At 36.3% G+C, this 27251-nt stretch overlaps 3 protein-coding genes across 3 annotated transcripts; all 3 read left to right on the forward strand.

Moving 5' to 3' along the window:
- The first annotated feature begins 1291 nt into the window (after window positions 1-1291).
- LOC125497658 (uncharacterized) lies at window positions 1292-3774 on the forward strand. The gene is made up of 4 exons (XM_048645297.1): window positions 1292-1398; window positions 1486-1672; window positions 1760-2392; window positions 2809-3774. The coding sequence occupies exons 1-4, from the start codon at window positions 1292-1294 to the stop codon at window positions 3772-3774; spliced, it is 1893 nt and encodes a 630-aa protein (XP_048501254.1).
- Window positions 3775-8129: 4355 nt separating this feature from the next.
- Window positions 8130-14823, forward strand: LOC104894190 (cellulose synthase A catalytic subunit 2 [UDP-forming]). Its single transcript, XM_010680368.4, has 14 exons — window positions 8130-8651; window positions 9145-9340; window positions 9470-9699; window positions 9818-9920; window positions 10021-10201; window positions 10700-10966; window positions 11056-11401; window positions 11511-11648; window positions 11763-11888; window positions 11975-12187; window positions 12336-12633; window positions 12954-13150; window positions 13235-13585; window positions 13697-14823. The coding sequence occupies exons 1-14, from the start codon at window positions 8571-8573 to the stop codon at window positions 14276-14278; spliced, it is 3309 nt and encodes a 1102-aa protein (XP_010678670.1). The 5' UTR covers window positions 8130-8570; the 3' UTR covers window positions 14279-14823.
- Window positions 14824-15301: 478 nt separating this feature from the next.
- On the forward strand, window positions 15302-17481 carry LOC104894191 (GDSL esterase/lipase At5g14450). The gene is made up of 5 exons (XM_010680369.3): window positions 15302-15783; window positions 15967-16176; window positions 16288-16460; window positions 16570-16843; window positions 16952-17481. Exons 1-5 carry the CDS (start codon window positions 15540-15542, stop codon window positions 17200-17202), a joined length of 1152 nt encoding a protein of 383 aa, XP_010678671.2. The 5' UTR covers window positions 15302-15539; the 3' UTR covers window positions 17203-17481.
- The last annotated feature ends 9770 nt before the right edge of the window (window positions 17482-27251 follow it).

The raw sequence follows: 27251 nt of genomic DNA on the forward strand, positions 1-27251 counted from the left end.
ACAACGTTATGTGCAATATAAGCCATTAGATTGGTGAAATAAGGATGATTGGATGTCTGTCATGCAGCAAAAGTGGGGCCTGCATCATTTTTAGCTTCTACTCCGCTCGTGCCATATGGCAATGAACCAACTTTTTATGTTGGAATTTGAGATCATTCCCACGATCCGATCTTCCTCCTCTTTCCTCCTTCTTTATCCCTCTCTCTCCTATTTATTTAATGTTTTTTATTCTCTCTTACTCCTCATGATCAATACACGAGATCAACCAATGGCTCCACTCTTAGGGTATGAGTCTCAAATAGTGGAGTTTGAGTCTCAAATATTACACATTAGAGAATTCAAATATAGTATTTCGAGATGTAAATCATAAATTACGAGATAAAAAAAGGACTGAGAAATATATCCAACAACTAATACTCAAATTTGAGACACCAAGCCTAAGAGATTGGAGTTGCTAAATTGTCAAATGCATATGCTAGTATGCTACATGCCGAATTTAAAAAAGTTGTTAAAAATATTTATCAAATATTTCAAGCCTCTTACTTTTTGGCTTGAAATGTATATTAGTAGGATTGATATGAATTCTTAAATTACCATATCTCACATTGATATCTATATCGAACATTACAATTATATTATTTTAGATTTGAAATCGTTCTTGCGGGCATCATTCCTAAATGTTTGGATTTGCTTTGGCTTGTTAAGTTTTGGCTTTTGGGAGAACATTCCTCTCGTTCTTTTGATGTCAAAGAAAGTTCCACTAGACTATCGAGGTTCGGATAATCCAAAGGGACATGACCAAAGAAAAGTTGTAGACTCTACCATAGCTGTCATCATCACCAACTCAAGTACAATTCGAGAATGAGATTAATTTAATGTTTTCGCATATTCATATGTAAGGGAAATTTTGGGATTGAGATAAATGGTAAAGTATTAAAAAAAAATTCATGATGTGCCTTTTTTTTATAAATACTCCATATATATTAGTAGTAAGAATGAGTATTGATTTCAAAAGAATAGTGTAAAGAAGTTTTCGGGACCACTGTTATTATGTATGCAAGTTAGTCATGATCGAGTGGACCATAATAGAAAACAAAAATTATTTCGCTTCAAGGCTATGTAGCTACGTGAAAAGGAAAGTTCGAATGTTGTCTGTGATAATTGGCGGAAAGGTGAAGATGTTAGGGTTAATTTATTGAGAACGAAAGATAAGCTACAGTCATGGAGTGCTCGGAAGTTCGGAAATACGGCCAAGGAGTTGCGGGCTTGTCAACATTAGATGAAAGAATTGATGGAGCAGATTCCGTCAAAGGAGATGATTGATCAAATGAGGAACCTGGATGCGAGGATGGATAAACTGGAAACTCGAGAGGAAGTATACTGGAAACAACGGAGTAGGCAAGTTGGTTAGAAAGTGGGGATAAAAATACAAAAAAAAAATCATCAAAAAGCAAATCAATGTGAAAGGAGAAATTATGTGGACAGACTAAAAAATGAAACGGGAAGATGGATTGAGGATGAACAGGAGATAGGAGCTCATTTTGTGCAATATTTTGAGACTTTATTTCACTCTGGGGGAAATTGTGATATGGAGCCTGTGACTAATCTTGTCCAACGGAGGCTAACAAATGATATGATGTTGATGCTTGCTGTCCCTTTTAGACGAGAAGAAGTGAGTTCAACTCTTTTGCAGATGCACCCAAATAAAGGACCAGGCCGTGATCGAATGAATGCTCTCTTTTACCAACACTTCTGGTAGGAGATAGGTGAGGATGTTACTAATAAAGTTCTGAATTTTCTGAACAATGTTGAGGATATTGGTGACATAAATCAGACTTTTATTGTTTTCATTCCTAAAAAGAAACAATGTGAGTCCCTTGGTGATTTTCGCCCGATAAGCCTTTGTAATGTCCTATATAAAATTGTGTTGAAAGTGTTGGCAAACAGATTAAAATCAGTGCTCCCTTCTGTGATTTATGATAGTCAGAGTGGTTTTGTTCCGGGAAGATTGATAACCGATAATGTGCTAGTTGCATATGAATGTTTTCATTATTTGAGAAAAAAGAAGAACGGGAAAAAAGGTTATTTGGGGCTCAAATTAGATATGAGCAAGGCTTATGATCGTGTAGAATGGTGCTTCTTGGAAAAAATGATGCAGAAGTTGGGTTTTCCCGCCTGTTATACACAGCTGGTGATGAAATGCATCTCTTTGGCTACCTTTTCAGTTATGTTGAATGGTCAGCCGACCAGGAACTTTAGCCTTACCAGAGGGCTACGTCAAGGGGATCCGTTGTCCCCTTTCCTTTTCGTGGTGTGTGCTGAGGGGCTCTCTACTCTTATTCGTCATGCTGAAGACGAAAAAAGGATTCATGGAGTTAAAATTGAAAGAAAGGTAAGCCCTATCTCTTATTTATTTTTTGCCGATGATAGTCTAATATTTATTAGAGCTACGGAGGAGGAAGTTGAAAATATGTTAGAAGTTCTCTCTATCTATGAAGCTGCTTTCGGGCAGAAACTGAATATGAAAAAAAAAAATCTAAGATGTCCTATAGTCGAAACATTGAGCCAGAGAAGATTAATACCCTTCAGATGAAGTTAGCTTTTAAGGCTGTTGATGGACATTATAAATATCTAGGACTCCCTACGTACATAGGAAGTTCTTAGAAAAGAGTTTTTCAGAGTATTCAGGATCGAGTTTGGAAGAAGTTAAAAGGGTGGAAACGATAGCTTCTCTCACAAGCAGGAAGGGAGGTCCTTATAAAATTGGTAGCGCAAGCCATTCCCACTTTTGCAATGCAATGTTTTCAGATACTGAAAAGCATTCTTGATGGAATTGAAAAGATGTTTAGGAGTTTCTTTTGGGGACAAAAGGGTGATGAGGGAAAAACGGCTTGGGTGGCATGGGAAAAAATGTTTTTGTCGAAAAAAGAAGGAAGACTTGGAGTGAGGAATTTTGGAATTTTTAATAGTGTCCTTCTCGCTAAACAAGCATGGAGGGTCCTTACCATGCCAAATTCTTTAATGGCTCGAGTGTTGAGGGGGAAGTATTTCCCCACGCGGGATTTCATGGATGTGACTATTATCCCAAATGCAAGCTTTACATGGAAGTTATCCGCTAGGGAGGTGTTAAAAAAAGGTGTATGCAGGGTCATTGGGGATGGGGCCTCGACTCGTATCTGGCAAGACCCGTGGGTGCCCAGATTGCCGAAATACCAAGTCCAGACAAGTGCTACAGGGAATGCGAAAGAGGGGTTGAGGTGGGTGAAAGATCTTATAGATGAAGGAAAGTGGAATGTGGAGGTGCTGGAAGCTTTAATCTCTACGTGGGAAGTGCAGGCTATCAAAGATATACCAGTCCCACTGTATGGTAGGCGAGATTCATGGATGTGGAGACCAAACAAAAATGGCATGTTCATTGTCAAGAGTGCGTATTATATTGAGTTATGTGAAGCTCTTATTTCTCGGCCATCGACGTCGGGTGGGACAAGAAAGAAAATGTGGCAGCAACTATGGAGTGCAAATATCCCTCCAAAAGCCAAAATGTTTGGTTGGAAAGTGATCCTCAATGTGCTTCCAATCAACTATAATCTCATGAAAAGAGGAATTGTGTTGACAAATGAATGTCATAAGTGTGGAAATGGACCTGAGACCGTGGAGCATGTATTGATGCATTGTGAAGGCGCAAGAATGACATGGTATATATCACCTATACGAATTGATATTGGTCAAGTCTATGGAAGCAAGTTTGGAGAATGGGTGGAGGTGCTATCTTAAAGGATAGTAGAAGTGGAGTGGTGGGATTGCTTTTGGGTAGTATGTTGGCAACTGTGGGTTGCAAGGAATGCCTGGATATTTGATGCAAGAATGGTGCAGTTCAAGGAAGTGGTAGAAAAATGTATGAGAAGTGTTTTAGAGTTTAAACGAGAGAATGAGGATAGGAACATTACCTCTCTTAGGTGCATTTCCTCGAGCAGGTGGAGTGCACCTCCACTTTCTTCTTTCAAACTCAACACGGATGCAGCTATGTCTAAGGATGGACTGATTGGGCTGGGGGAGTGGTGCGTGATCATGAGGGAGATGTGTTAATGGCTTCCTGCTTGACGATGGAGGGGATCTCGGACGTGGATGTTGCGGAAGCTCTCGGTGCTAGGCATGGTATTCTCACTGCCATGGAAGCTGATTTGAGAAATATTATTCTTAAGGTGGATTGCTTAAAACTCTTTACACACTTAAGGGATGACAAAAGGGAGGCATCCCCTTTTGGGATGATTGTGCAGGATATCTTGGTCATTGCTGCTGAGTGTTCTTGTTTTAGTTTCTCTCATGTTAGAAGAAGTGGTAATGTAGTAGCTCATAGCCTTGCTAAATTGAGTTTTTCGATGGATGGTCTTAGAGTGTGGCTGGAAGAAGTGCCACCTGATATGTGAGAGCTGTAATGGCAGACATTGATAAGTAATAATATGTGTTTTCGCTTTTTCCCCGTAAAAAAAAAGTTATCGGGAACTATGAGAGAAAAATTCATAAACTAAGTGTTAGTCATTGTTTTGCACTCTCCATCACCCGTGACCATTAAATTAGGTATTATATGTATTTGAAGAATTGATATTTATCCTCTCCCTAGAAACCAACTATAAAAGGCATCTAAAAGAAAAATAGATAAATTAAAAACTTTATACTTCCTCCGTTTCAAAATAGATGGGACATTGTGATTAAAACGGACTCCTAGGCAAAATTTCATAAGTATGTTTAGGTAGTATAATTAATTTTAGTGGTCCCATGTGAAAAGGAGGGAGAAAGAAAAAATTGGGGACCACTTGAATTGCTGCCGAAAAATTGGGGACCACCATCGCCACCACTGGAAAACCTCTCCCCCAAACCTGCCCACCGGAAACCACCCTCCCTACCTGCCCACCGGAAAACCACCCTCCCCCAAACTCGCCCACCGGCCATCCACCACAACACCTCCACCACCGGTCACCACCACCACTACCGAAAAACTCAAAAACAACCACCACCACCCGAAAAACCGCCCTTCCCCAAATATGGCCATCGGAAACCACATAAGATTTCTCCACCATTTCCACCGACATCCATAGTTTCTCCCTACCACCACCATCACACCAACACATCATGTCAAAACCCCACCACCGTTCAAAAATCGAAACCCTAACCCTTCACCACCGTCGGCATCTTCTACCTCTTCCCATCACCACCATCACACCAACACACCAACACTACCATCGTCCAGGAATCTGGTGCGTGGTGGTGTCGAAACCCTAGATCTAAAACTAGTAGAGATGAAGAAAGGAGTGATGGAGGAGGTGAGAGAAGGTGAGGAGGAGGAGTTCGAGGAAACGAAAGAGGAGGTGAGAGAAGGGCCTAGTTGTGTTCGGTTGCATTTGGTGGCGTGGTGATGCCGAGGTGGTATTAGGTCGCATTAGGTGGGGTGGTGGTATCGAGGTGGTAGTGGTGGCGTTGGGTCGCATCTGGTGTCGAGTTGGTGGTAGTGTCGGGTTAGTAGTGACGGTGGTGGTCTCAGAGAGGAGAGAAAAGGGTGGTGGCTAAGAGAGAGGGGTGGGTTGAGTTGAGGAGAGAGAGAGATGGGTGGTGGCTATGAGAAAGGGGTGGGTGGGTCATAAAAAATGGTGGGAATCGTTAGTTTTAGGTTAGGATTAATCAGATTATTAGAAGTAGATTAATGTACATAACACAAGTTCGTAAGGGTAAAATGGTAAAATTATAAGGCAAAAGTTACTAAATAAGGAAAAAAAAAACAATGTATCATCTATTTTGAAACACCCATAAATAGACAATGTCCCATCTATTTTGAAACGGAGGAAGTATATAAATTTAGACTCTTGAGAGGAAAATACATCAATATTGTACTACCTCATTTTTCCAAAGTCTCCAACATATTAAAAGTAAACAAAAGAATAATAAGACAGAAGATATGCTACTAATTCAATTTGAACCATGTTTTACCAACCACTAACATAAAATTCAATAAATATGCAAATAGAAATTTTACATAAATGTATAGATGATATTTGTCGCGCTTCTTCAACAATTTCACATTATCCAAATTTGGCATACTCATCGTGAAACAAATAAGGTGAAATTTTTTCTTTTTAACTTACGCCAAAAATATATATCCGCTACATTTGTTTGTCGTAATACCTTCTAAAGTTATGACTATGTTGTATCCAGTCCCGTCCTTGACATTTTGGAGACATTGGGCGAACTAAGATAAATGGGCCCTCCTTAATGTCAACTAATACTTTTGACATATATTGACTTATTAATGGTCAAAATTCATTTGAATATGGGTTTATTAACTCATGAAATCTGAATTTATTTTTACTTATATTTTATATAAGATATCTATTAGATTACTGGTTAATTGGTTATATTTTCATGACATGTCTTCCTAAATTAAGTCATATGTTGCTTCTTAAATTTATCACGTATTCCTCTACATTAAGTTGTTAGTTGGAGTCTGGATTACGAAATTTTATAATCGCTTTGGCCTTTTAGATTAATTTTTTAAAATATTTTTCTTGGTTTGAATTATGAAAAAAGAAAAAAGGAAAAAATAGGACCCCTCACTTTTTTTAACAATTCCACTTCGACATTCGTGTTTTTTATGAACATCTAAGATATCTTACTATTTTACTACTTTATAGATTCATACAATTTTTGTAAAATAGAATATTTTGAATGTAATTTACATTGAGATAAATTTTATGACATTTCATATTAACATTTGTTCATATATATTAGTAATTTTATAGTCGAACTAGAGTCAGAAAACAATGTAAATATAAAAAGTGACAATTATATAAAATAGAGGGGGGGGGGGTGAAATAGCAAAAGTGACACAGTTACTCTATATGAGAAGGGAATCGTGTAAAAAAAACCACTTATAGGATTTATCATTCGAAACAAGGGAAAATCAAAAAAAGGAAAAAAGAAAACCGAGGCTATATATTTTAAAATCATTGAAAATATAAAAAAAATACAAAAAAAATAGAAAGCATCCATACGCGGGATTCGAAGCTGAGTATTATTCAAGGGAAGCTTTATGTCATGTAATAACCAATGAGCTAACGCACTATATTTGATAAGATGCATGCGTGTAGTTAATTTATCCATAAATAGCATATTGCAAAATAGCAACGTGGGCCTTTTCTCCCTTGGCCCTAGGCGTCCTGCCCAGGCTCAGGAACGGGCCTGGTTGTATCTCTACTTTTTTAGGTTCTTTAATATTTTTTTTTAGAAAACTATCCTTATTTTTGGCATAAAACTCTCCTAATATTCATTAATTCTAAAAAAGTATCAAGAGAAGAATATTCTAAAATTCTCATTTTTACCAAAAAAAATTGCATAAACATTATGTTGAGAACATATTCCATTGATACTTTAATCCAAAAATAAGTATAGGATTAATATTTCCCAACTTCTCACAATCTACATAACCCCCCAAAAAAACAAAACAGATTGTTCGTTGAGTAACCACAAATCTACAGATGACACAACAATTGCACTTTTGAAGTCCCCTTTATGTTCATAGGGATTACATAAATGCCCTGAAATCAATTCAATTAGTCCATAACTTGACGCACAAATAACAACGTGATCAAAAGACTCAATAAACAAATACATTTTCTGACAACCCAACATTTTCACCGTGTCAACTTCTAGATTCACCATCATTACAACATTTCCCCTATTTTTCTCCTTTTTGCCCTAATTTCCAATTTGTCGGAAATTCAATCTCAAAAACCAGCATCTCCCTCTATAAATTCCACAACTGAAACAAAATACACTAAAAAAACTAGCAAAAAACCTAAAATTAGATAAAATATCAGTAATTTACAACTAGTTATTACCGCCACCGACGAATTTTCCAGGTGGGGTACACACTAGTAGGTCCCACCACTTTCCTCCATTACCAACTTCTGCAACTGGGTCCTACCCAGAAAAATTAAATACCCAGAAAAATTAAAGACCCAGAAAATAAATTCCTATTTACATTATATAAATACAAATTTAATAAATTTATGGGGGTTGAAGATGAGTAAAAACAGTTAATCATTTATATGAGTGAGTGACAGAGATAGTAGTAGTAGTAGATCTGTGTTGTATGTGTGTATTACAGAAGGGCAATTTTTGTTTTTCTCTCTCTAAAAAAAAAAGGAAAAAAAAAGAAAATGCACATGGTTGAAGTTTCTTTCTCTCTCATCTTTTATCTGTCTGTCGGTCGCTTGCTCACACTCCTCTTGTCCCTTCTGGCTTACGCGTTGAATAATCAACACTCTTAGATTCTCTCTCCTCTTTTCTTTACTTTTATGTTAGAGTTGTTCTTCTTCTTGTGAATGATTGTGGAGGAGAGAGAAAGTGAGAGTGGTTAGTTAATAATACTACCACAAAGAAGAAAAATTGGGGTTTTTTTTTTGATGGGGTTGTGTTTTTGAGAAGTAAAGTAAAGTAAATCTGGGTTTTTGTTGTTTGATTTGAGTTTGTGAAGACTTGATATGTTTGAAGTTTCTGGGATTTTGGAGGTCTGAAAAATGGATACTAAAGGAAGATTAGTTGCTGGGTCTCATAATAGGAATGAGTTTGTTCTTATTAATGCTGATGATATTGGCAGAGTAAGTTTTTTTTTTTGTTGTTGTTTATGTTTTCTGGGTTTTTACTAATGTTTGTTTATTAGTTTTTAATTGGATTTGAATGTTTTAAGGTCTTTTTTTTATAGATTTTGTTAGGATTGGGAAGTATTTATTTGCTCAATTTACTCCCTCAATTTGCAATTTTAGTTGTTTAATTTGATTAGGTTTTAGTTGATTTTGAGTTGAGGGTTTGCATTGTTCTGTATTTTGTACTTGAGTGACACTTTGAAGAGTATTGCAGGATTTTTTGGGTTGTATTATCTCAATTTAGCTCCTAGATTTGTTGGGTATTTGATAAAAGTTCTAGTTCTTTGTAACAATTTTGACCCTTTAAGCTGCTCCTTAGAATCTTGTTTTTCCTCCCTATTTTGTGGAAATTGAACATGATTTTTGCTGGATTTAGGGTGTTCAGTAGATCTGTGTCTTGATTTATACGTTTTTTTTTCTGAAACCATTGCATAAAAACGTGTTACAGGTGACATCTGTGAAAGAATTGAGTGGGCAGCTTTGTCAGATTTGTGGAGATGAGATAGAGAATATAGAGAATAATGAGCCATTTGTTGCTTGCAATGAGTGTGCTTTCCCTGTGTGTAGACCTTGCTATGACTATGAAAGAGAAGAAGGCAATCAAGCTTGCCCTCAATGCAAAACTCGCTACAAGCGAATCAAAGGTAACTAATATGATTTGTTGTAATTCTTATTGAATGACATTATCTGTTACTTAACCTTGAAATGATTCTGCAATGTTTTTAGAGTCAGTTGTTAGATGTGCTAATTATCAATAAATTGTAATCTTAAAGGGTGTGCAAGAGTTGAGGGTGATGAAGATGAGGATGACCTTGATGATATAGAAAATGAGCTTAAATATGTGAGCAACAACAGGGACCCTCAGCACATTGCGGAAGCAATCTATTCTTCCCGGCTTAGTGTTGGCCGGGCCCCATCTAATGCCTCCGGTCTTTCAACACCGGCAGAGTTAGATCCAGCAGCCGTTTCATCAGAACAGCTTCTTTTAACTTATGGGCAGGAGGTAAGATTGATTTTATAATTCAGATTTCTTGCTGTAATAAAAAATGGTTTGTTTGTATTTTGGGTTCAATTGTTTCTGGAGATGAATATAAACTTTCACTTTTTTTTTTGGGATGAAGGATACTGGAATTTCCTCTGACAGACATGCTTTAGTGATCCCACCATTTATGAGCCGTGGGAAGAAAGTCCACCCTGTACCATATACCGATTCTGCAATGTCCTGTAAGCTCCTTTAGGTTCTCAAAACTTGTGTATGTGTATAATTAATTGATATCTTCAATGGGATTTGCTAATTTCGTGCTTTTTTTCCTGTAAATTTTAGTGCCACCTAGACCAATGGACCCCAAGAAAGATCTAGCTGTGTATGGATATGGCAGTGTTGCTTGGAAAGATAGGATGGAAGAATGGAAAAGAAGGCAGAATGACAGGCTTCAATTGGTCAAGCACCAAGGGGAGAATGGAAACTATGATGGAGGGGAACCTGAGGATCCTGATCTGCCCAAGTAGGATTTCCCTTGCTTTTATATACTGTTATTTTACTTGATTGAAGCTGTTTTTTCCAGGGTTCTAGTTTGGAATTGTGTAGTTCATTACTTTTCTGTTTCTGGATTTTGACATAGGCTGCTGCATTCAGCTGGCTATAGGTGACCATTTGCTTGTTTATCGTTACATGATATATGTAGTATGTATCTGAAGCCATTTGTTGCGATATCTATGATTTAAAAGTTAAAACTTGCTTACCACAAAAAGAGCTTTTGGGAGTTGAAATGATATGATTGAATTTCTGATACTGAGCGTATAGTTCTATCTTCTTCATCCGCCATTCATGTTTATGGCATTGGCCATTCAAAGTAGACATGCAGAAGACACTGCTAGCATGCTTATTCCATGAAATTCAGAAAATGCAATATACATGCATATGCGGATTTATGCAAAAGTTCATGTTCCTTACATTCATATTCTAACAATTCCATTCCTCCCTGTTCATTCTGTTTCTGAAGGATGGATGAAGGAAGGCAGCCACTGTCAAGGAAACTACCAATTTCGTCAAGCAAGATCAATCCCTACAGAATTGTCATCGTTCTTCGTCTTGTAGTTCTTGGTCTCTTCTTTCACTATAGAATTCTCCACCCAGTCAATGATGCATTTGCACTATGGTTGTTGTCAGTCATTTGTGAGATTTGGTTTGCTATGTCGTGGATTTTGGATCAGTTTCCGAAATGGCAACCCATTGAACGGGAAACCTATCTCGATAGACTTTCACTAAGGTATTCCTCTCTTCTCTGTCTCATCATCTCTCCCATCATGTGTCTCATTCTGTAGTCTGTACTGAACTGTAAGCCAAATTGTTAATCAGGTATGAGAAGGAAGGCAAGCCATCTGAGCTAGCCCCGATGGACGTATTCGTGTCTACTGTCGACCCTATGAAGGAACCTCCGCTGATTACTGCAAACACGGTTCTTTCAATTCTTGCTGTGGACTACCCGGTGGACAAAGTTTCGTGCTATGTTTCAGATGATGGTGCAGCGATGCTTACCTTTGAAGCGCTTTCTGAGACCTCTGAGTTTGCAAGAAAATGGGTCCCATTTAGCAAGAAGTACCAAATTGAACCTCGTGCTCCTGAATGGTATTTCTCTCAGAAGGTTGATTATCTGAAAGATAAAGTGCATCCTGCATTTGTACGGGAACGTCGTGCCATGAAGGTTGGTAGATTGGGCCATTATATGCTTTATCCTTGCAATGCGATGTATTTTGCAAACATGTTTTATTTTTAGTGACTCGTTAATAAAATTGTGTCTGCTGAACTTCCAGAGAGACTATGAAGAGTTCAAAATCCGGATAAATGGATTGGTTGCCATGGCACAGAAAGTTCCCGAAGAAGGTTGGACTATGCAAGATGGAACACCGTGGCCTGGAAACAATGTTAGGGATCATCCTGGAATGATACAGGTAATGTGACATGGGTTTGTGTTTGTGTGAAGTGATCCCTTTTCCCCAATTTGGGACTTTCATTGATTTGAGTTCCCTTTCTTTTTCGTGACATTATTTTCAAATGTCTAACAGGTGTTCCTTGGCCAAAATGGCGTTCGTGACTTGGATGGAAATGAGCTGCCTAAACTTGTTTATGTTTCTCGTGAAAAGAGACCTGGATTTGATCATCATAAAAAAGCTGGTGCCATGAATTCCTTGGTGAGTCTCTCTCTCACTCTGAAATTGTCTTGGTCCTGAAAATAGGCTTTTTTATAATATATCTAATCCCTTACTCCTTATTGCAGATAAGAGTCTCAGCCGTTCTGTCAAATGCACCATACCTACTTAATGTGGATTGTGATCACTACATCAACAATAGTAAGGCTCTTCGTGAAGCCATGTGCTTCATGATGGATCCCATATCAGGGAAGAAAATATGCTATGTGCAGTTCCCTCAGAGGTTTGATGGCATTGATAGGCACGATCGATACTCTAACCGCAATGTTGTTTTCTTTGATGTAAGTAGCATCCTCCCCTGACCCCCTCCCCCCCCCCCCCCAAAAAAAAAAAAGGAAAAGAAATAAGAAAAAAGGGTTACTACTGATGATTTGTTTTAGAAGCAAATGATAACATTTTCCACCATCTTTATTTCTTCCCTCATAACAGATTAACATGAAAGGATTGGATGGTATTCAAGGACCAATATATGTCGGGACTGGTTGTGTATTCAGAAGGCAAGCACTTTATGGTTATGATGCCCCGAAGCAGAAGAAGCCCATTGGCAAGACCTGTAATTGCTGGCCGAAATGGTGTTTCTGCTGCTTCTGCTGTGGACCTAGAAAGAAGAATCATAAATCAAAGAACAAGGATAATAACAAGCTCAAGGAAAGCAAAAAGAAGCCTAAGAACAAGGATTCATCCACACAAATACACGCTCTTGAGAACATCGAAGAAGGAATTGAAGGTAAGCAGAAGGGATTGTAGGATTTCAAAAGTTTTGCTTATGCATAATGCAACAAGTATATAGTTTTTCGCTTGAAAGTTACAAACATCATTTATGACAAAGGTAGGTTTAGGAGTCAGAACTATAAATGCAAATAGAATGAAGTTGCATTGCGTTTTTTAGTTGCAAGTTTGAATATTTTCATAATCTAGGTTATCTAAGAATAAATAGAGGGAATATTTCTTTAACACACTAAAGCAATATTCTCTCGTCAAATCTTTCTATACTTGGCAATTATATTTCTCCCTGCTGATCTCACTGTTCCGAACATGTATTTGCAGGAATTGATAATGAAAAGTCGGCTCTTATGCCCCAAGTAAAATTCGAAAAGAAATTTGGCCAGTCCCCGGTGTTCATAGCTTCAACACTTATGGAGGATGGTGGAATCCCTCATGGTGTAAGTGAAGCATCATCTCTGAAAGAGGCCATCCATGTTATCAGCTGTGGGTATGAAGATAAATCCGAATGGGGAAAAGAGGTACTTCGGTTTTTATTTGTTTTGAGAAACATTTGCATATATAGGTTGGTTTGTCTCTGACCAACTACGTATTCTTGAAATCAGGTTGGTTGGATTTATGGTTCAGTTACAGAAGATATCTTGACTGGCTTCAAAATGCATTGCCATGGTTGGAGGTCAGTTTACTGTATGCCAAAACGACCTGCATTTAAAGGGTCTGCTCCCATTAATCTTTCTGACCGTCTCCACCAAGTTCTTCGGTGGGCTTTGGGGTCGGTTGAAATCTTGTTGAGCAAACACTGCCCCATTTGGTATGCGTATAACAGTGGTCTCAAACCACTAGAGCGATTCTCTTATATTGCCTCCGTTGTCTATCCATTGACGTCTATTCCGTTGCTTATCTACTGCACTCTCCCAGCCGTCTGTCTTCTCACTGGGAAGTTCATTGTCCCTGAGGTACTTTTATAACTTCAAAGTTTTACTTTTAAATAACGTACTTATTTATTTGTGCCCCTCGTGCATTCTGCTTTCCTTTGCGCCACTCTGATTGTTGTGGTCTACATACAGATCAGCAGCTACGCCAGTCTTCTGTTTATGGGTCTCTTTATATTCATCGCGGTAACAAGTGTCCTTGAAATGCAATGGGGACATGTGCAAATTGACGACTGGTGGAGGAACGAACAGTTTTGGGTGATTGGAGGTGTATCTTCCCATCTTTTTGCCCTCTTCCAAGGTCTCCTTAAGGTTCTTGCTGGTGTGGACACCAACTTTACTGTCACTTCCAAAGCAGCAGATGATGGAGAATTCTCCGATCTTTACTTATTCAAGTGGACTTCCCTCTTGATCCCACCCATGACTTTGCTCATCATAAACATCATCGGGGTTATTGTTGGGATATCCGATGCCATCAACAACGGCTACGAGTCATGGGGTCCGCTCTTTGGTAGGCTCTTCTTTGCCTTGTGGGTCATCATGCATCTTTACCCCTTCCTCAAAGGTATGATGGGAAGACAAGACCGTCTCCCCACCATCATCATCGTCTGGTCTATCTTACTCGCTTCCATCTTCTCTCTCCTCTGGGTCAGGATAAACCCCTTCACGGCCAGAGGCGGTATTGTACTTGAAGTTTGTGGGTTGGATTGTGACTGATAAGTACAGCAAAATTTTTGATCCTCTCTATGTGTAGTAAAAGAAAGATTTTTTTTTGAAGATGGGAAAGGTATTGCAGAATGCAAGAGCCACAACTATGTGTTGGGTTAAAAAATGCCATCATCCAAGATAAAAGATCAGATTTCCAACTCTGTATTGTGTAGATAAAGCTGGGAGCTGACCACATTGAAAATTTGTTGTCAGAAAATATGTTTATTCATTCTTTTGATACACGTTGTTATTTAAGGGATTATTGATTTTAGGGCATTTCTGTAATCCCCATGAACATAAAGGAGTTTTTTTTTTTTTTTTTTTTTTCTTTTTTGCTTTTTAAAAGTCAGTATTCATTATTTATATGCCCTTCCCTCCCTTAGTAATAAGGGACTTCAAATGTTGTGTCACTATGTAGTTTTGTGGTTACTCAAGGAACAATTTTTCTTTTTATATATTGGGATCTTTAAACCGTGTAGTTGAAAGCATATTACTCTTAATTCTTATCTTTGGATTAGTGTATCAATAAAGTATTGTTCTACTTTTACTGCTCATATCTCTTGAATGTCGATTATTATGAGGGGTAAACTATGGTTGAAATTACTGACAAATTTAGTTTCTCTGTTTCCGGTGGTGTACCGTGTATCTTTGAATCTTTCAGAGGGTTGGAGATTTAATAAAACAAAGGGAGTTGTAGTTTTTAATTCTGAGTGCCGCTTTTTCTTTTCCCTCAACGTTGAAAGTTTTGCGGTGATGGTGGTCATGGAGGAAAAATATTAAAAAAGTTTATCATATATTCGGATGTACTGTGAGCATGATACACTTTAAAACTAATTTTTTTTGTTCATAGCTCATTTGAAATCATTCAAATGAGTAAAATGTACAAAAAAAAGAGGAGGGTTTTAAATGAGCAATTGTATCATGATTCATGTACCTGCTAGACTGCTACATTCGGATGTATGATGAATGAACTCGATAGATAACTTCCTGTCATAAAAGAAAGTGGATGATATTTCGCGCAAAACAGGTTGCTAACTACGAGGTCCCCTAAACAATCAAAACTCATGGAACATTGTGCCCACATCCCACAATTCCTGCTCATCTCTGACGCCAAAACCGTGTTTCATAATAATTTACCCTCTCATTCTCACTCACACTCAAACTCAATTGAGCCAACCCAACTGAAGTACGAGAAACTTCACAAATTAATTAGGTAAAGCCTCTTCTTTATTTTTTACCATAATTAGTTAGGTCTAAAAAGTTAAAACTCATGGGGTGTTTAGCAACAACAGCAGGTGGGTTTTTGGTGGTTTTAATGGTTGTAGGAGTGGTGGGAGGACAACAAATAAAACCGTCGTGCAAATTTACGGCGATGTATAATTTTGGGGACTCAAATTCGGATACAGGTGGTATTTCTGCAGCTTTTCAGCCCATTTCTTGGCCTTATGGCCAGACTTTCTTCAACAAGCCTGCTGGTCGTGATTCTGATGGCCGCCTTCTCATTGACTTCATTGGTATCTTCTTTCTTTTTCTTCTTCGTCTTTTTATTTATAATATGTTATATGTGCTGCTTCTGCTCTGCTCTTGTGTAACAAGTATTCGGGTAGGATCCTCGACACTAGCTTGGACATGGATGGGATACTTGGACACTTCATTTTGGGTGACTGTTTGAGATTTATGTGATTTTCTTTGTGCAGCTGAACAAGTAGGATTACCATACTTGAGTGCATACTTGAACTCAATTGGTGCAAATTTTAGCCACGGTGCTAATTTTGCTACTGGAGGATCAACCATCCGTAGGCAAAATGAAACAATATTTGAGTATGGAATTAGTCCTTTCTCACTCGATGTCCAAATCTGGCATTATGATCAGTTCAAATCTAGAACCAAGGATCTTTATAATCAAGGTATGTAATAATACCATTTCATTTTCATACTTAAATTATTTTTATGGGATGAATAAAATGCCTCAACTCAAGTACATGAATGTTGTTTATACTTGTTGAAATTCAATTCAGTCAAGAGTCCCTTTGAGAGAAGTTTGCTTCCAAGACCTGAAGACTTCTCAAAGGCTCTTTACACATTCGACATCGGCCAAAATGATCTGTCTGTTGCCTTCCGTACAATGAACGATGAACAACTTCGTGCTACCATCCCTAACATCATTTCACAGTTTTCAACAGCAGTGCAAGTAAGTTTCTAGGATCAATCTTGACAACTATTATAACTTTTCCAGCTTACTACGTACTACTACGTAGTGTGTCTTATAAAGTTTATGTACGTTTCTAAATGCTTGACAGCATTTATATGAACAAGGAGCAAGGTCATTCTGGATACATAGCACTGGTCCAATTGGTTGTTTGCCTGTCTCACTGTTTTACATCACGAATCCGAAGCCCGGATTTCTTGATGAATATGGTTGCATAAAGGGACAAAATGATATGGCTATTGAGTTCAATAAGCAACTCAAGGTTGCTGTTATACAACTCAGGACAAAACTCCCAGAGGCTGCTCTTACATATGTGGATCTTTATTCTGCCAAATATGGATTAATAAGCAAAACAAAGAGCCAAGGTAATCAAATCACAGTATTTGAGATTAATAGTTTGAAGTATATCCTTCAACATCATGATTTGTTTGATTCAAAGAAGTAAATTGTTCATTTTGTCTTCTTGGATACAGGATGGGCAGACCCAATGAAGGTCTGCTGTGGATACCATGAGAAGGATGGCCATGTATGGTGTGGGCAAAAGGGCGTGACAACGAATGGTACGACAGTCCTTGGTGCAGCCTGCAAGAAGCCAGAATTACATGTGAGTTGGGATGGTGTGCATCACACTGAAGGTGCAAATCGTTGGTTCGCTAATCACATACTTAATGGCTCACTCTCTGATCCACCAATTTCCATCTCTCATGCTTGTTATAGGAATTAAGGCTGTTACATAGCCTATAGGATTAATAAAGGCTTTTAATCGCCGTAAAAGTAGAGGTAAGATTGAGATTAGTGATATTTTGTTATATGCATGCATGAAGAAGTTACACCAGAAAAAGGCACAAGGATTAGGAAATCAGACTTGGTTTGTTCTTTTGTTCAACTCGGGGAGTTGGCTCTAGTGCATTTTGGTGCCAAAATCAGGAGTATATATATGTATGGATCGAAACTATTCTACATTCAGCAAGTGATCAGAATAAAGAATGCACTTTTGCTAAAATCATTTTGGTGCGGATCCATATATAAATGGAAATTATTCTCTAATCCATCCTGCTTATGTGGTAGGAATCATATTTATATTAAAATCTCAGTCTGCATCATCTGATGTCCCATAATTTTTTGTTGCGCCCCTTCATTATGGCTTCTTTATTCTTTCACTTTGATCGGATGTCCTAAGAGAGTAACAGGTTATAAAATTAGCTAACAATCTCTAACAGGACATGACATGACAATATGACCAAAATGGACATAACACAAATATAAAGTTATGGTGAAAAATCCGAACTAGACATGACACAAACACAAAGGCACCCAAACCCTGCCAAAGATGATCAAGTTGTCATATTATGCAGTTATCGCACTTCTTACAGGGATTTTAATATATTTGTGAACAACTCGAAATTAACACGAGAATAAAAATGAATAATGAGGGCTTGTTATTACATCTACAATGTTATTTTTCTGAAAGGAATCTCGTATAAGAAGCACAAAACGTGATCTACTGTTTCAAAATGCTACATCCAGACATGTTCACGTATCTAATGGTTTGTCTTTAGCATGTACACTTCATCAGGAATAATTTGAAAAAGAAGAAGTCTTTATTTAGCAGTTGATGCGATTACAATGTTTCAGGCCATATTTTTCTGATCGTCCTGGTCTTCCTGGTTTAATTTCTGCAAAAGAATGAATCGGTCAATAACACTCCACAAAGTATCCAAATTCAGAAGGTAAAATCATAAATTATAGTTATATCATCATAAAACATCAAGAGCAGAATGCATGAAATATTAGCCAATCTGCAGGACAAACAACATAATTTGTTATAAGATACAGCAAACTGAGTACATGAACCAACAGACAGCACTAGGACGATGAATTTGACATTTGATGCTTGACGATGATAAGGAGAAATACAAATCTAGAACTAGAAGCATGCCATGACCAGGATAGCAAGTAATTAAGAAAAGGCAAGGACTTGCATCAACTATTTCGATTGTCATCTCAAGATAAAGATCAAAGAAATTCAGTTGTACTGGAAAAGAGACCAAATTTGATGTGCATAAATTTAAGTTTCTTAAATAGAAGAGGAAAGTATAAGCAGTTGAGCATTGGCAAATAAATGTAAAATCTTGCTCTTCTCGTACCTTCTTATCTCCATGCGGAAAAGCAAAATAAAAACCTTTTGCTCAAGTGGAACAATAGTTAACACATTAAAACAGAACTACAGAGCTCACATTCCACTTGTTGGAACCCAAGGGAACACTCAAGAAAGGGGGGTTGAATTGAGTGACGAAATCTAATCGATTTTCGCAAAAATCCTTTCACAGCTCAGTGCCAGGCTCTGAGCTGAACACTCGAAAATTGCTATTTTGTGATTTTGCGAATAATAAACTTAAAAGATATTAGATTTGACACAAGATATAACGTGGTTCAATCTCACCTCTGAGATCTACGTCCACAAGAAACAAAAACTCTTTTATTTCTTTGAATCATATAATATCAAACTCTTGATACAATACGATTCCCCTCACTACTAACCCTAGTAATGACCCCCAACACTTAACTCTAAGTGTTGGCACTCTTAATAATGTAAAAGTTACAAGAAAGAACGATCCTCAATGATGTGCTTCTTAGTCAAGCAAATAGAGGACAATTACAACTGTGAAATAGTAACTTAAACCTAACAGCTCAGTGCTACGCTCAGTGCCAAGGAAACAGTTTTCAGCTTTTTACTTAGACTCGATTTTCTCTCTAAAAACTTAAGATCTAAAAGTGAATTATGAATCCCTTTTATAGAGTATGGACTGGACGAATATCCTTCCAAGGATATCTTCCAATTTCCTTAATTCAAGGGATTTAATTCTCTTTTAGAAAATCAATCTTTATCTTTTTCCTCTTTATCTTTATTCTTAAAAAGATATGTTTTCCATAACAGATTTTCTATTCAACTCAAAAGATATTTTCCAAAACCAAATCTGATTTTATGAAACTCTTTACAAACACGTTTTGGAAAATCTGGTTTTTAAAAAATCTTTTTAACACCGTTTTAAGGAAACGTGATTTTTTGTAAAATCTTTTTCCTTAAAACTCGTTTTTATAAAATTCTGTTTTTTAAAAAATCTTTTCTTTGAAAACACGTTTTTATAAAAAACTGATTTTTATCAAAATCTTTTTCAAAAACTTGTTTTATTAAAATCCGGTTTTTATCAAAAACTTATTTTTATTAAAATCTTTTTCTTAACTCGGTTTTATCAAAACTTATTTTCCTAATCCCTTTTGATTTCTGATTTAGAAAACTTATTTCCTTTTTATATAGAAATATAATTTTAATATAATTATTTACTTTCTTAACTCAAAGAAGATAATAATTATATTAACTTTATATTTCTATATTGAGCACATTGCATATTACTAAGCATATTACATTTGAATCTAAAATTACTATTCTAAGAAATTATAAACTCGAACTTCATTCTTGATTCTTCTTTTCTTCAAAGTCTTCGTTTATCAATTTCTTTCTTCTTCATGCATCTGTTGTCACTGTTACATACTTTCATGCTATAACATATTATATTAATTTTCATCATCAAAACATAACATGTGCATAAAACATAACATGTACATGCACAACAAATTCCCCCTTTTTGATGATGACAAACTATGAATATAATATTGTTGAATAAACATTTGTTCCCCCTTAAATATGCATATTGACTTTTGTTCCCCTCAAACAATGCATGGATTATTCACCCTTTATAGAATCTATCCGTACATCAGATTAATAGCATTCAATTATTCACTTTTGTCCCACATGCTCATTTATATTCAATTCACATTAGCTCAACCTAGGATATCATCAAGACACAAAGTCAATATTATATACCTTCTTTTCCCCCTTTTGTCATTCTCAAAAAGTACATAAAGACAAAAAAATCATTCACACAATCAGAAGAGTTTAAAATAATCCAATAGCTCAACTAATTAAGCTAGTGATGCTGGTGCTACAACCAACACCAATTCACAATCTTCAGAATAATCCCAAATAACATCCAAAAGTATCAAAAACAGTTTTAACAAAAAATTTGTCCAAAAACTACAAGGAATATGCAAAGATACAGAGTAGAACTGGGATCAAAGGAAAGTTGTTTATGGTTTAGACATAAGCTGGCGATGTCGCTGTGCCGCAAGTGTATCACTAGCACTGCCAAAATTTCAGCAGGATTTTCCACAGACAAAGTTATCACGATTTCGTTCACAGTGGAGGAGAGAAGAAAATTTTCGGAAATTTCTAGGTTGTTATAGAATTGACAAATCTCCTCTTCATATAAAGCATCATTAAAAACGAGTAATTTTTCCCACCCATGATTTTGAATAGATTCTAGAAGAATACTAGAAGGCTTAATTACCTAGCCACTCGGTGGGAAAGATCCGACCGGATAACACTCTAACAAACACCGAAACTCGTGGGCGTTTAGAGGAGGAGGGAGGGTCGTTCGTATTTGTGAGGTGGTAGCAGCGGAAGTCATCGGAATTTTCCAGTTGGATGTTCGAGTGGTGGGTTTTGTTACGGGTTTTTTTTTTTTTTTTTTTCGTGGCCAGCAGTTTTGAGGCGAAGGTTTTGACGGGGGTGTCGGAGTTAATGGGGGATGGGTTTACTTGTTTGGTTTAAGTTGGTGGTGAGATTGTGTTTGGGCTTTGAGTTCACTATGCACCTCTAACAACCTTGCATACAATTTTTAAAATGAATTTTGAAAACTATTTTTTGAAAAAGTTTTATAATTTTGACAAAGCAACATCAATGGATATTTTAGAAAACATGATACTTTTGGAATTTTTCATAGAATTTTTCTAGAGCAACTTAGGTGTCAGTTATCAGGACAGCATCAATAGCCTTTTCAGGAGTCTTGGATTAAATCAAAAATCTGACTTAGTGTAGATAGAATCTTTCGAACTCTTAAGCATGTAAAGGGGTCAAATAAGCACATAAATCAGCTAAGTACCAGAAATCAATCCCAAAGCTAATCTAAGTTTTTCAAATCTTTCACGAGCAAGTGGTTTAGTGAAAATATCAGCTATTTGGTCTTTGTACAAATAAATTCAAGGGCTACCTTTTTCTACAAGATTACTTGTTTTTATTAGGAACCCATATTTGCTTGGGTCCTTTTTCTTACGTTGAGCATCTAGTATGTCTTTCCTAACCCAGATTTGAGTAACATGTTTGACATTCTTTGCAATTCGATTTTTCTTTTTGTTGCAGTCGTCAATTAGATGACCATTATTTCCACAAAAATTGCAAATTAGATATTCAGGAAGCCCACGTATTTTCTCTTTCGAAAGTCTCTTTCGAAGGTTCTGGCACTGAGCCTGGCACTGGGTTGCTGGTCAGTATATCCTAATCCAGTTTTGTTCATGTTGTTTGTGGTGCAAGTTAAGTAATTTAGAGCATTCATCCCATTAGTCCATTTTTCGTGCATCTTTCGAGCAATAGAAAGTTGTGATTCCAAAAATTCAACTGAGGTATTTAAATCACTACTTCTTTTTCGGGAAGTCTCTAAGTCTCTTTTAACTTTATCCAACTCTTCTCTTATCTTTGCATCACTAGGCAGCATTAGTGGAACAATTCTAGATTGTTGTCTTGAGTTCTTAAGATCATTCAACTCGTGATTTAATTTTCAATTTGTTCCTCAAGACTAGACTTTTAGCTTGGAACTCAGTGACTGGCACTGAGTTGTTTACGAGATTATCAACTAGAGTCTTTTCTTGTTTTAGTGTGTTTATCTCTAAGTCTTTCTCGTCAATCCTTTTTATTAGAGTTTGTTTTCTTTCAGCAATTCCTTATATTCTGTTTCTAATCCAATTTTTAGCCTGGTCAAATTTTTTATTTCCTTTTTCATGTTATCAAAATTATCATTCATGTTTTGACAATCATCAATTACGTTTTCAAGCAATATGACAAGCTTACTTTTGGAAAGAAGATGAATTGAAGGTTTTAAAGAAGTTAGACTTACCTCACTGTCTTCTTCCTCTTCAAGAGGGTTCGAACTTTTAGCCATCAAGCATAGATGTGAGTCGTCATGGCTCAGTGCCGTCTTCAGAGTGGTCTGTACAGCATTCAGACATAATTTTGCTTCGTGGCTCTGAGCGTGGCACTGATCTTCGTCAGAATCCGAGTCTCCCCAGACTGCTGCGATCATGGCTTTCTTGTACTCCTTCTTAGACTGCTCTCGTTTTTCTCTAGGCTTTTCTTCATCCACAGAGGGCATTCTTTAATCTGTGATCATACTCACCACACTTGAAACAACCAGAGTTAGTAGCACTTTTCTTAGGGTTAGAAGTAGTGCCTTTACCTTTGAAGTTTCCCCTTCTTCTGAAGTTGTTGCTCCTGTTCTCTTTTAAGAAATTTTGAAACTTTCTAGTTAGAGACGCTACTTCTTCATCACTTTCACTATTCCGTTTCTACTTCAGTTTTTAAGGCCAACCCTTTATTCTTTGGTTCACTTGATTTAGAGTCTAAAACAAGTTCGTGAGTCATTAAGGAACCAATGAGTTGTTCTAGTGAGAGTTTTGATAAATCCTTAGCCTCTTGAATAGCAGTTATTTTAGGAAGCCATTTATTAGTCAAACTTCTTAACACTTTTCTAACTAAATCTTCAGAAGAATAGATTTTTCCTAAAGATCTTAGTTCATTAGTTATTAGTGTAAATCTGGTAAACATATCTTTAATAGATTCATCCTTAGTTTGTGAACAGTTCATATTGTTGGACTAGTAAATCTATCCTAGACTGTTTTACCTCGTTTGTACCTTCATGTGCCAATTCCAAGTGTCCCAAATTTCCTTAGCAGTGGTGCACGCAGGATTCTTGAATATTCATCAGGTCCAATTCCAGATTGGAGAATACTCATAGCTTTGAAATTCTTTTCTGCCTTTCCGTAGTCAACAGAATTGTACTCCTCTTCCTTTTGTCGAACAGGTTTACCTTTATCTGTCTTTGTTTTGAATAGGAAGAGGTCCAGTCTTATGATTCTCCAGCATTGAAAGTCAGAACCTTGAATGTATATCCTCATCCTGGTCTTCCACCATCCATAATCTTTCCCGTTGAAAATTGGACACTTGGAATACTTGTCGCGAAAGTCGTCTTGTGTGTTCATGATTTCTATTCTCTAGATGTGAGTCTTACGAGAATAGCCTGCTCTGATACCACTTGTTGGAACCTAGGGAACACTCAAGAAGGGGGGTTGAATTGAGTGACGAAATCTAATCGATTTTCGCAAAAATCCTTTCACAGCTCAGTGCCAGGCTCTGAGCTGAACACTCGAAAATTGCTATTTGTGTTTTGCGAATAATAAACTTAAAAGATATTAGATTTGACACAAGATATAACGTGGTTCAATCTCACCTCTGAGATCTACGTCCACAAGAAACAAAAACTCTTTTATTTCTTTGAATCCTATAATATCAAACTCTTGATACAATACGATTCCCCTCACTACTAACCCTAGTAATGACTCCCCCAACACTTAACTCTAAGTGTTGGCACTCTTAATAATGTAAAAGTTACAAGAAAGAACGATCCTCAATGATGTGCTTCTTAGTCAAGCAAATAGAGGACAATTACAACTGTGAAATAGTAACTTAAACCTAACAGCTCAGTGCTACGCTCAGTGCCAAGGAAACAGTTTTCAGCTTTTTACTTAGACTCGATTTTCTCTCTAAAAACTTAAGATCTAAAAGTGAATTATGAATCCCTTTATAGAGTATGGACTGGACGAATATCCTTCCAAGGATATCTTCCAATTTCCTTAATTCAAGGGATTTAATTCTCTTTTAGAAAATCAATCTTTATCTTTTTCCTCTTTATCTTTATTCTTAAAAAGATATGTTTTCCATAACAGATTTTCTATTCAACTCAAAAGATATTTTCCAAAACCAAATCTGATTTTATGAAACTCTTTACAAACACGTTTTGGAAAATCTGGTTTTTAAAAAAAATCTTTTTAACACCGTTTTAAGGAAACGTGATTTTTTGTAAAATCTTTTTCCTTAAAATCGTTTTTATAAAATTCTGTTTTTATAAAAATCTTTTCTTTGAAAACACGTTTTTATAAAAACTGATTTTTATCAAAATCTTTTTCAAAAACTTGTTTTATTAAAATCCGGTTTTTATCAAAAACTTATTTTTATTAAAATCTTTTTCTTAACTCGGTTTTTATCAAAAACTTATTTTCCTAATCCCTTTTGATTTCTGATTTAGAAAACTTATTTCCTTTTTATATAGAAATATAATTTTAATATAATTATTTACTTTCTTAACTCAAAGAAGATAATAATTATATTAACTTTATATTTCTATATTGAGCACATTGCATATTACTAAGCATATTACATTTGAATCTAAAATTACTATTCTAAGAAATTATAAACTCGAACTTCATTCTTGATTCTTCTTTTCTTCAAAGTCTTCGTTTATCAATTTCTTCTTCTTCATGCATCTGTTGTCACTGTTACATACTTTCATGCTATAACATATTATATTAATTTTCATCATCAAAACATAACATGTGCATAAAACATAACATGTACATGCACAACACCACTGATCAGTAAGAAGATCAATGATGCCAATTCATCCAAAATAGATCCCAAATTGATGTTCTGCCCATAGTAGAGGTGAAGCAGTCTAGTTCAAGTCAGGAACAAAAGAGTTAACTACCTACCAAGGACCTAAAGTATTCATCTTTTTTCCGTTGACCTAAAGTAATTTTTTGCTCCCATCAGGGATCAACATGTTATAAATCCATATTAGAGGGAAGGGTAATTTAGATATTATCTACATTAGTTAGTTTGGGGAATAAGCTAGATAGTTTTGTTAAGAAAATTACTATATATAGGGATAATTAGAGTGAGGATGGGATGTTGAAAATTGTTAAGGAAAAATTGGGTGAGCTTTTAAAGTTCAATGGAGAGAACAAGCCTCTCGAAAGCTTGTAGCTATCATTTTATATTGCTGTAATTTCAGTTTTTCAATCAAATATTCATTTTCTTCCTTAATTTCTGCCATTAATGTGTCCAAACTATGTTAATTCATAGCACAACACTAACGGACATTAAGTATAATAGTTTAAACTAACAACAAACTTAATAATGAAATACACCAATTTGAAAAGAAAAAATAAACCTAAAGCTTCCTTTACACTTTTCTACTCGTGAGAAAAGATCAGTCACAAGAAGAGGAAAAATCACTTTCTTCATCAAAAGAAACTCATTCATCTCTATTTTTATGTTCATCAAAGCAAATCTTTGAAGGTGAGAAAATTCAATTCCTTTGCTATAATATAATCTTTTTTTTGTTTTTGCTTATATTTTTGCTATCTCTTCTTGGATTAATTATTATCTTCTGCAAAAATTGTATGTTTGTGCCATAAGATTGACTAAAAAACATAATTAATTAAGATGTTACTTAGTGCTTAGATTAAAAAAATTGAATTGGATTTTTTCTTGAAATTTTTGGTGAGAAATTTGGAACCTTGCCGAAAGAAAGAGAATACCTAGACTTAAAACTAAAGCAAGTATGATACTCATGAATAAGATTGAAAAATATAAGCTGGGAAAGCAAATATGTCTTAGGTTCCAACAAAAGCTTGAGACTTCTAAAGTTCATGCAAGAGAATGGGCAGCTTATTGGGATGAGAGATTCTCTTTTGGTGTGAGAGAAGGAGCCACACAAGTCAAATATGTGGTCAACTTGTTGAATAGAACTTGTAGCTGCAATGCATGGCAAGTTACTGGCAACCTTGCAATCATGTTGTAGATGCAATATGGAAGAATGGTGATCCTCCGGAGCAATATGTGGCAGATTGATTTCATAAGTGCAACTATTTAAAAACATATCAGTTTAATTTAGAGCCTCTTAGTAGCCCCCCAAGTGTGGCCAACAACCACCTCCTGTCAAAAAGGTAAATGCTTGTAGACCAAAAAAGAAAAGGAGATTGCAAGCTCGTCAGATTGTAAGAGGGAGAAAAATAAGCAAGGTGGGGAGTGAAATGTCATGCACAAGATGTGGGCAACAAGGTCATAACATCAGAACTTGTAAGAATGATCAAAATATACTACATTTTGCTCCAACGAAGAACCAAAAACAGCAGCAAATAAAGCCACACAACAAAGGATGGGGTAAGAACAAAGGTCTGAAAATTCAAGCCTTCCTACTCAACACTCACAAGTACCTATGCACCAAAAAGGGATTGGGAACGTATACATATTCAAATGGATTTCAAAGACTTGCAACAGTAAGTGTGAAATTCGGTTTGTAATTTTAATTACATTAGTTTACTTTAGACTAATCCCTTTTTACTATTACTTTTAGGTGCAACCATTAAGGGGAGGTGTAGCGGTGTACAATTATAACGAAAGGCACAATACCTTCCATTCCATCACCTCCAATCATGAAAGTGTTTCGAACATGTCACAAAGTAGCAGTGCCAGAACACCATGGTTCTCTGCCTCCACTTCTAAATACTATTATCAGGTAATTGTAATTGTATGACTTACTGAAAGTTATTCAATTAGTACAATAATTATATATCACTCATATATAAACTTTTTTTTATTGCAAATATATACAGGGAGGCGGACTTGACTATAACATCTGAAGATTTGGTAACTTTTGTTTTTTTAAAGGAGTGACTTTGGATGCTACTTGATGAAAAACTATATATTTTGAAGATTTAGGCCTATGGTGTTTTTGTTTTTTTGGAGTAATATATTATGAG

This window comes from Beta vulgaris, chromosome 5 (assembly GCF_026745355.1).
Source record: "Beta vulgaris subsp. vulgaris cultivar EL10 chromosome 5, EL10.2, whole genome shotgun sequence".
In the NCBI taxonomy this organism is placed as follows: Eukaryota; Viridiplantae; Streptophyta; class Magnoliopsida; order Caryophyllales; family Amaranthaceae; genus Beta; species Beta vulgaris.

Excerpts from the sequence above, each read along its gene's own strand:
- LOC125497658 (XM_048645297.1), top strand. The coding sequence starts at position 1,292 with ATGGAGCAGATTCCGTCAAAGGAGATGATTGATCAAATGAGGAACCTG. Across the intron at positions 1,399-1,485 it reads TACTGGAAACAACGGAGTAG|ACTAAAAAATGAAACGGGAA; the intron begins GCAAGTTGGTTA and ends TTATGTGGACAG. Across the intron at positions 2,393-2,808 it reads GAGTTAAAATTGAAAGAAAG|ATACTGAAAAGCATTCTTGA; the intron begins GTAAGCCCTATC and ends CAATGTTTTCAG.
- LOC104894190 (XM_010680368.4), top strand. The coding sequence starts at position 8,571 with ATGGATACTAAAGGAAGATTAGTTGCTGGGTCTCATAATAGGAATGAG. Across the intron at positions 11,402-11,510 it reads GGGAACGTCGTGCCATGAAG|AGAGACTATGAAGAGTTCAA; the intron begins GTTGGTAGATTG and ends CTGAACTTCCAG. Across the intron at positions 11,649-11,762 it reads ATCATCCTGGAATGATACAG|GTGTTCCTTGGCCAAAATGG; the intron begins GTAATGTGACAT and ends AATGTCTAACAG.
- LOC104894191 (XM_010680369.3), top strand. The coding sequence starts at position 15,540 with ATGGGGTGTTTAGCAACAACAGCAGGTGGGTTTTTGGTGGTTTTAATG. Across the intron at positions 15,784-15,966 it reads CCTTCTCATTGACTTCATTG|CTGAACAAGTAGGATTACCA; the intron begins GTATCTTCTTTC and ends TTCTTTGTGCAG. Across the intron at positions 16,844-16,951 it reads AAGCAAAACAAAGAGCCAAG|GATGGGCAGACCCAATGAAG; the intron begins GTAATCAAATCA and ends TCTTGGATACAG.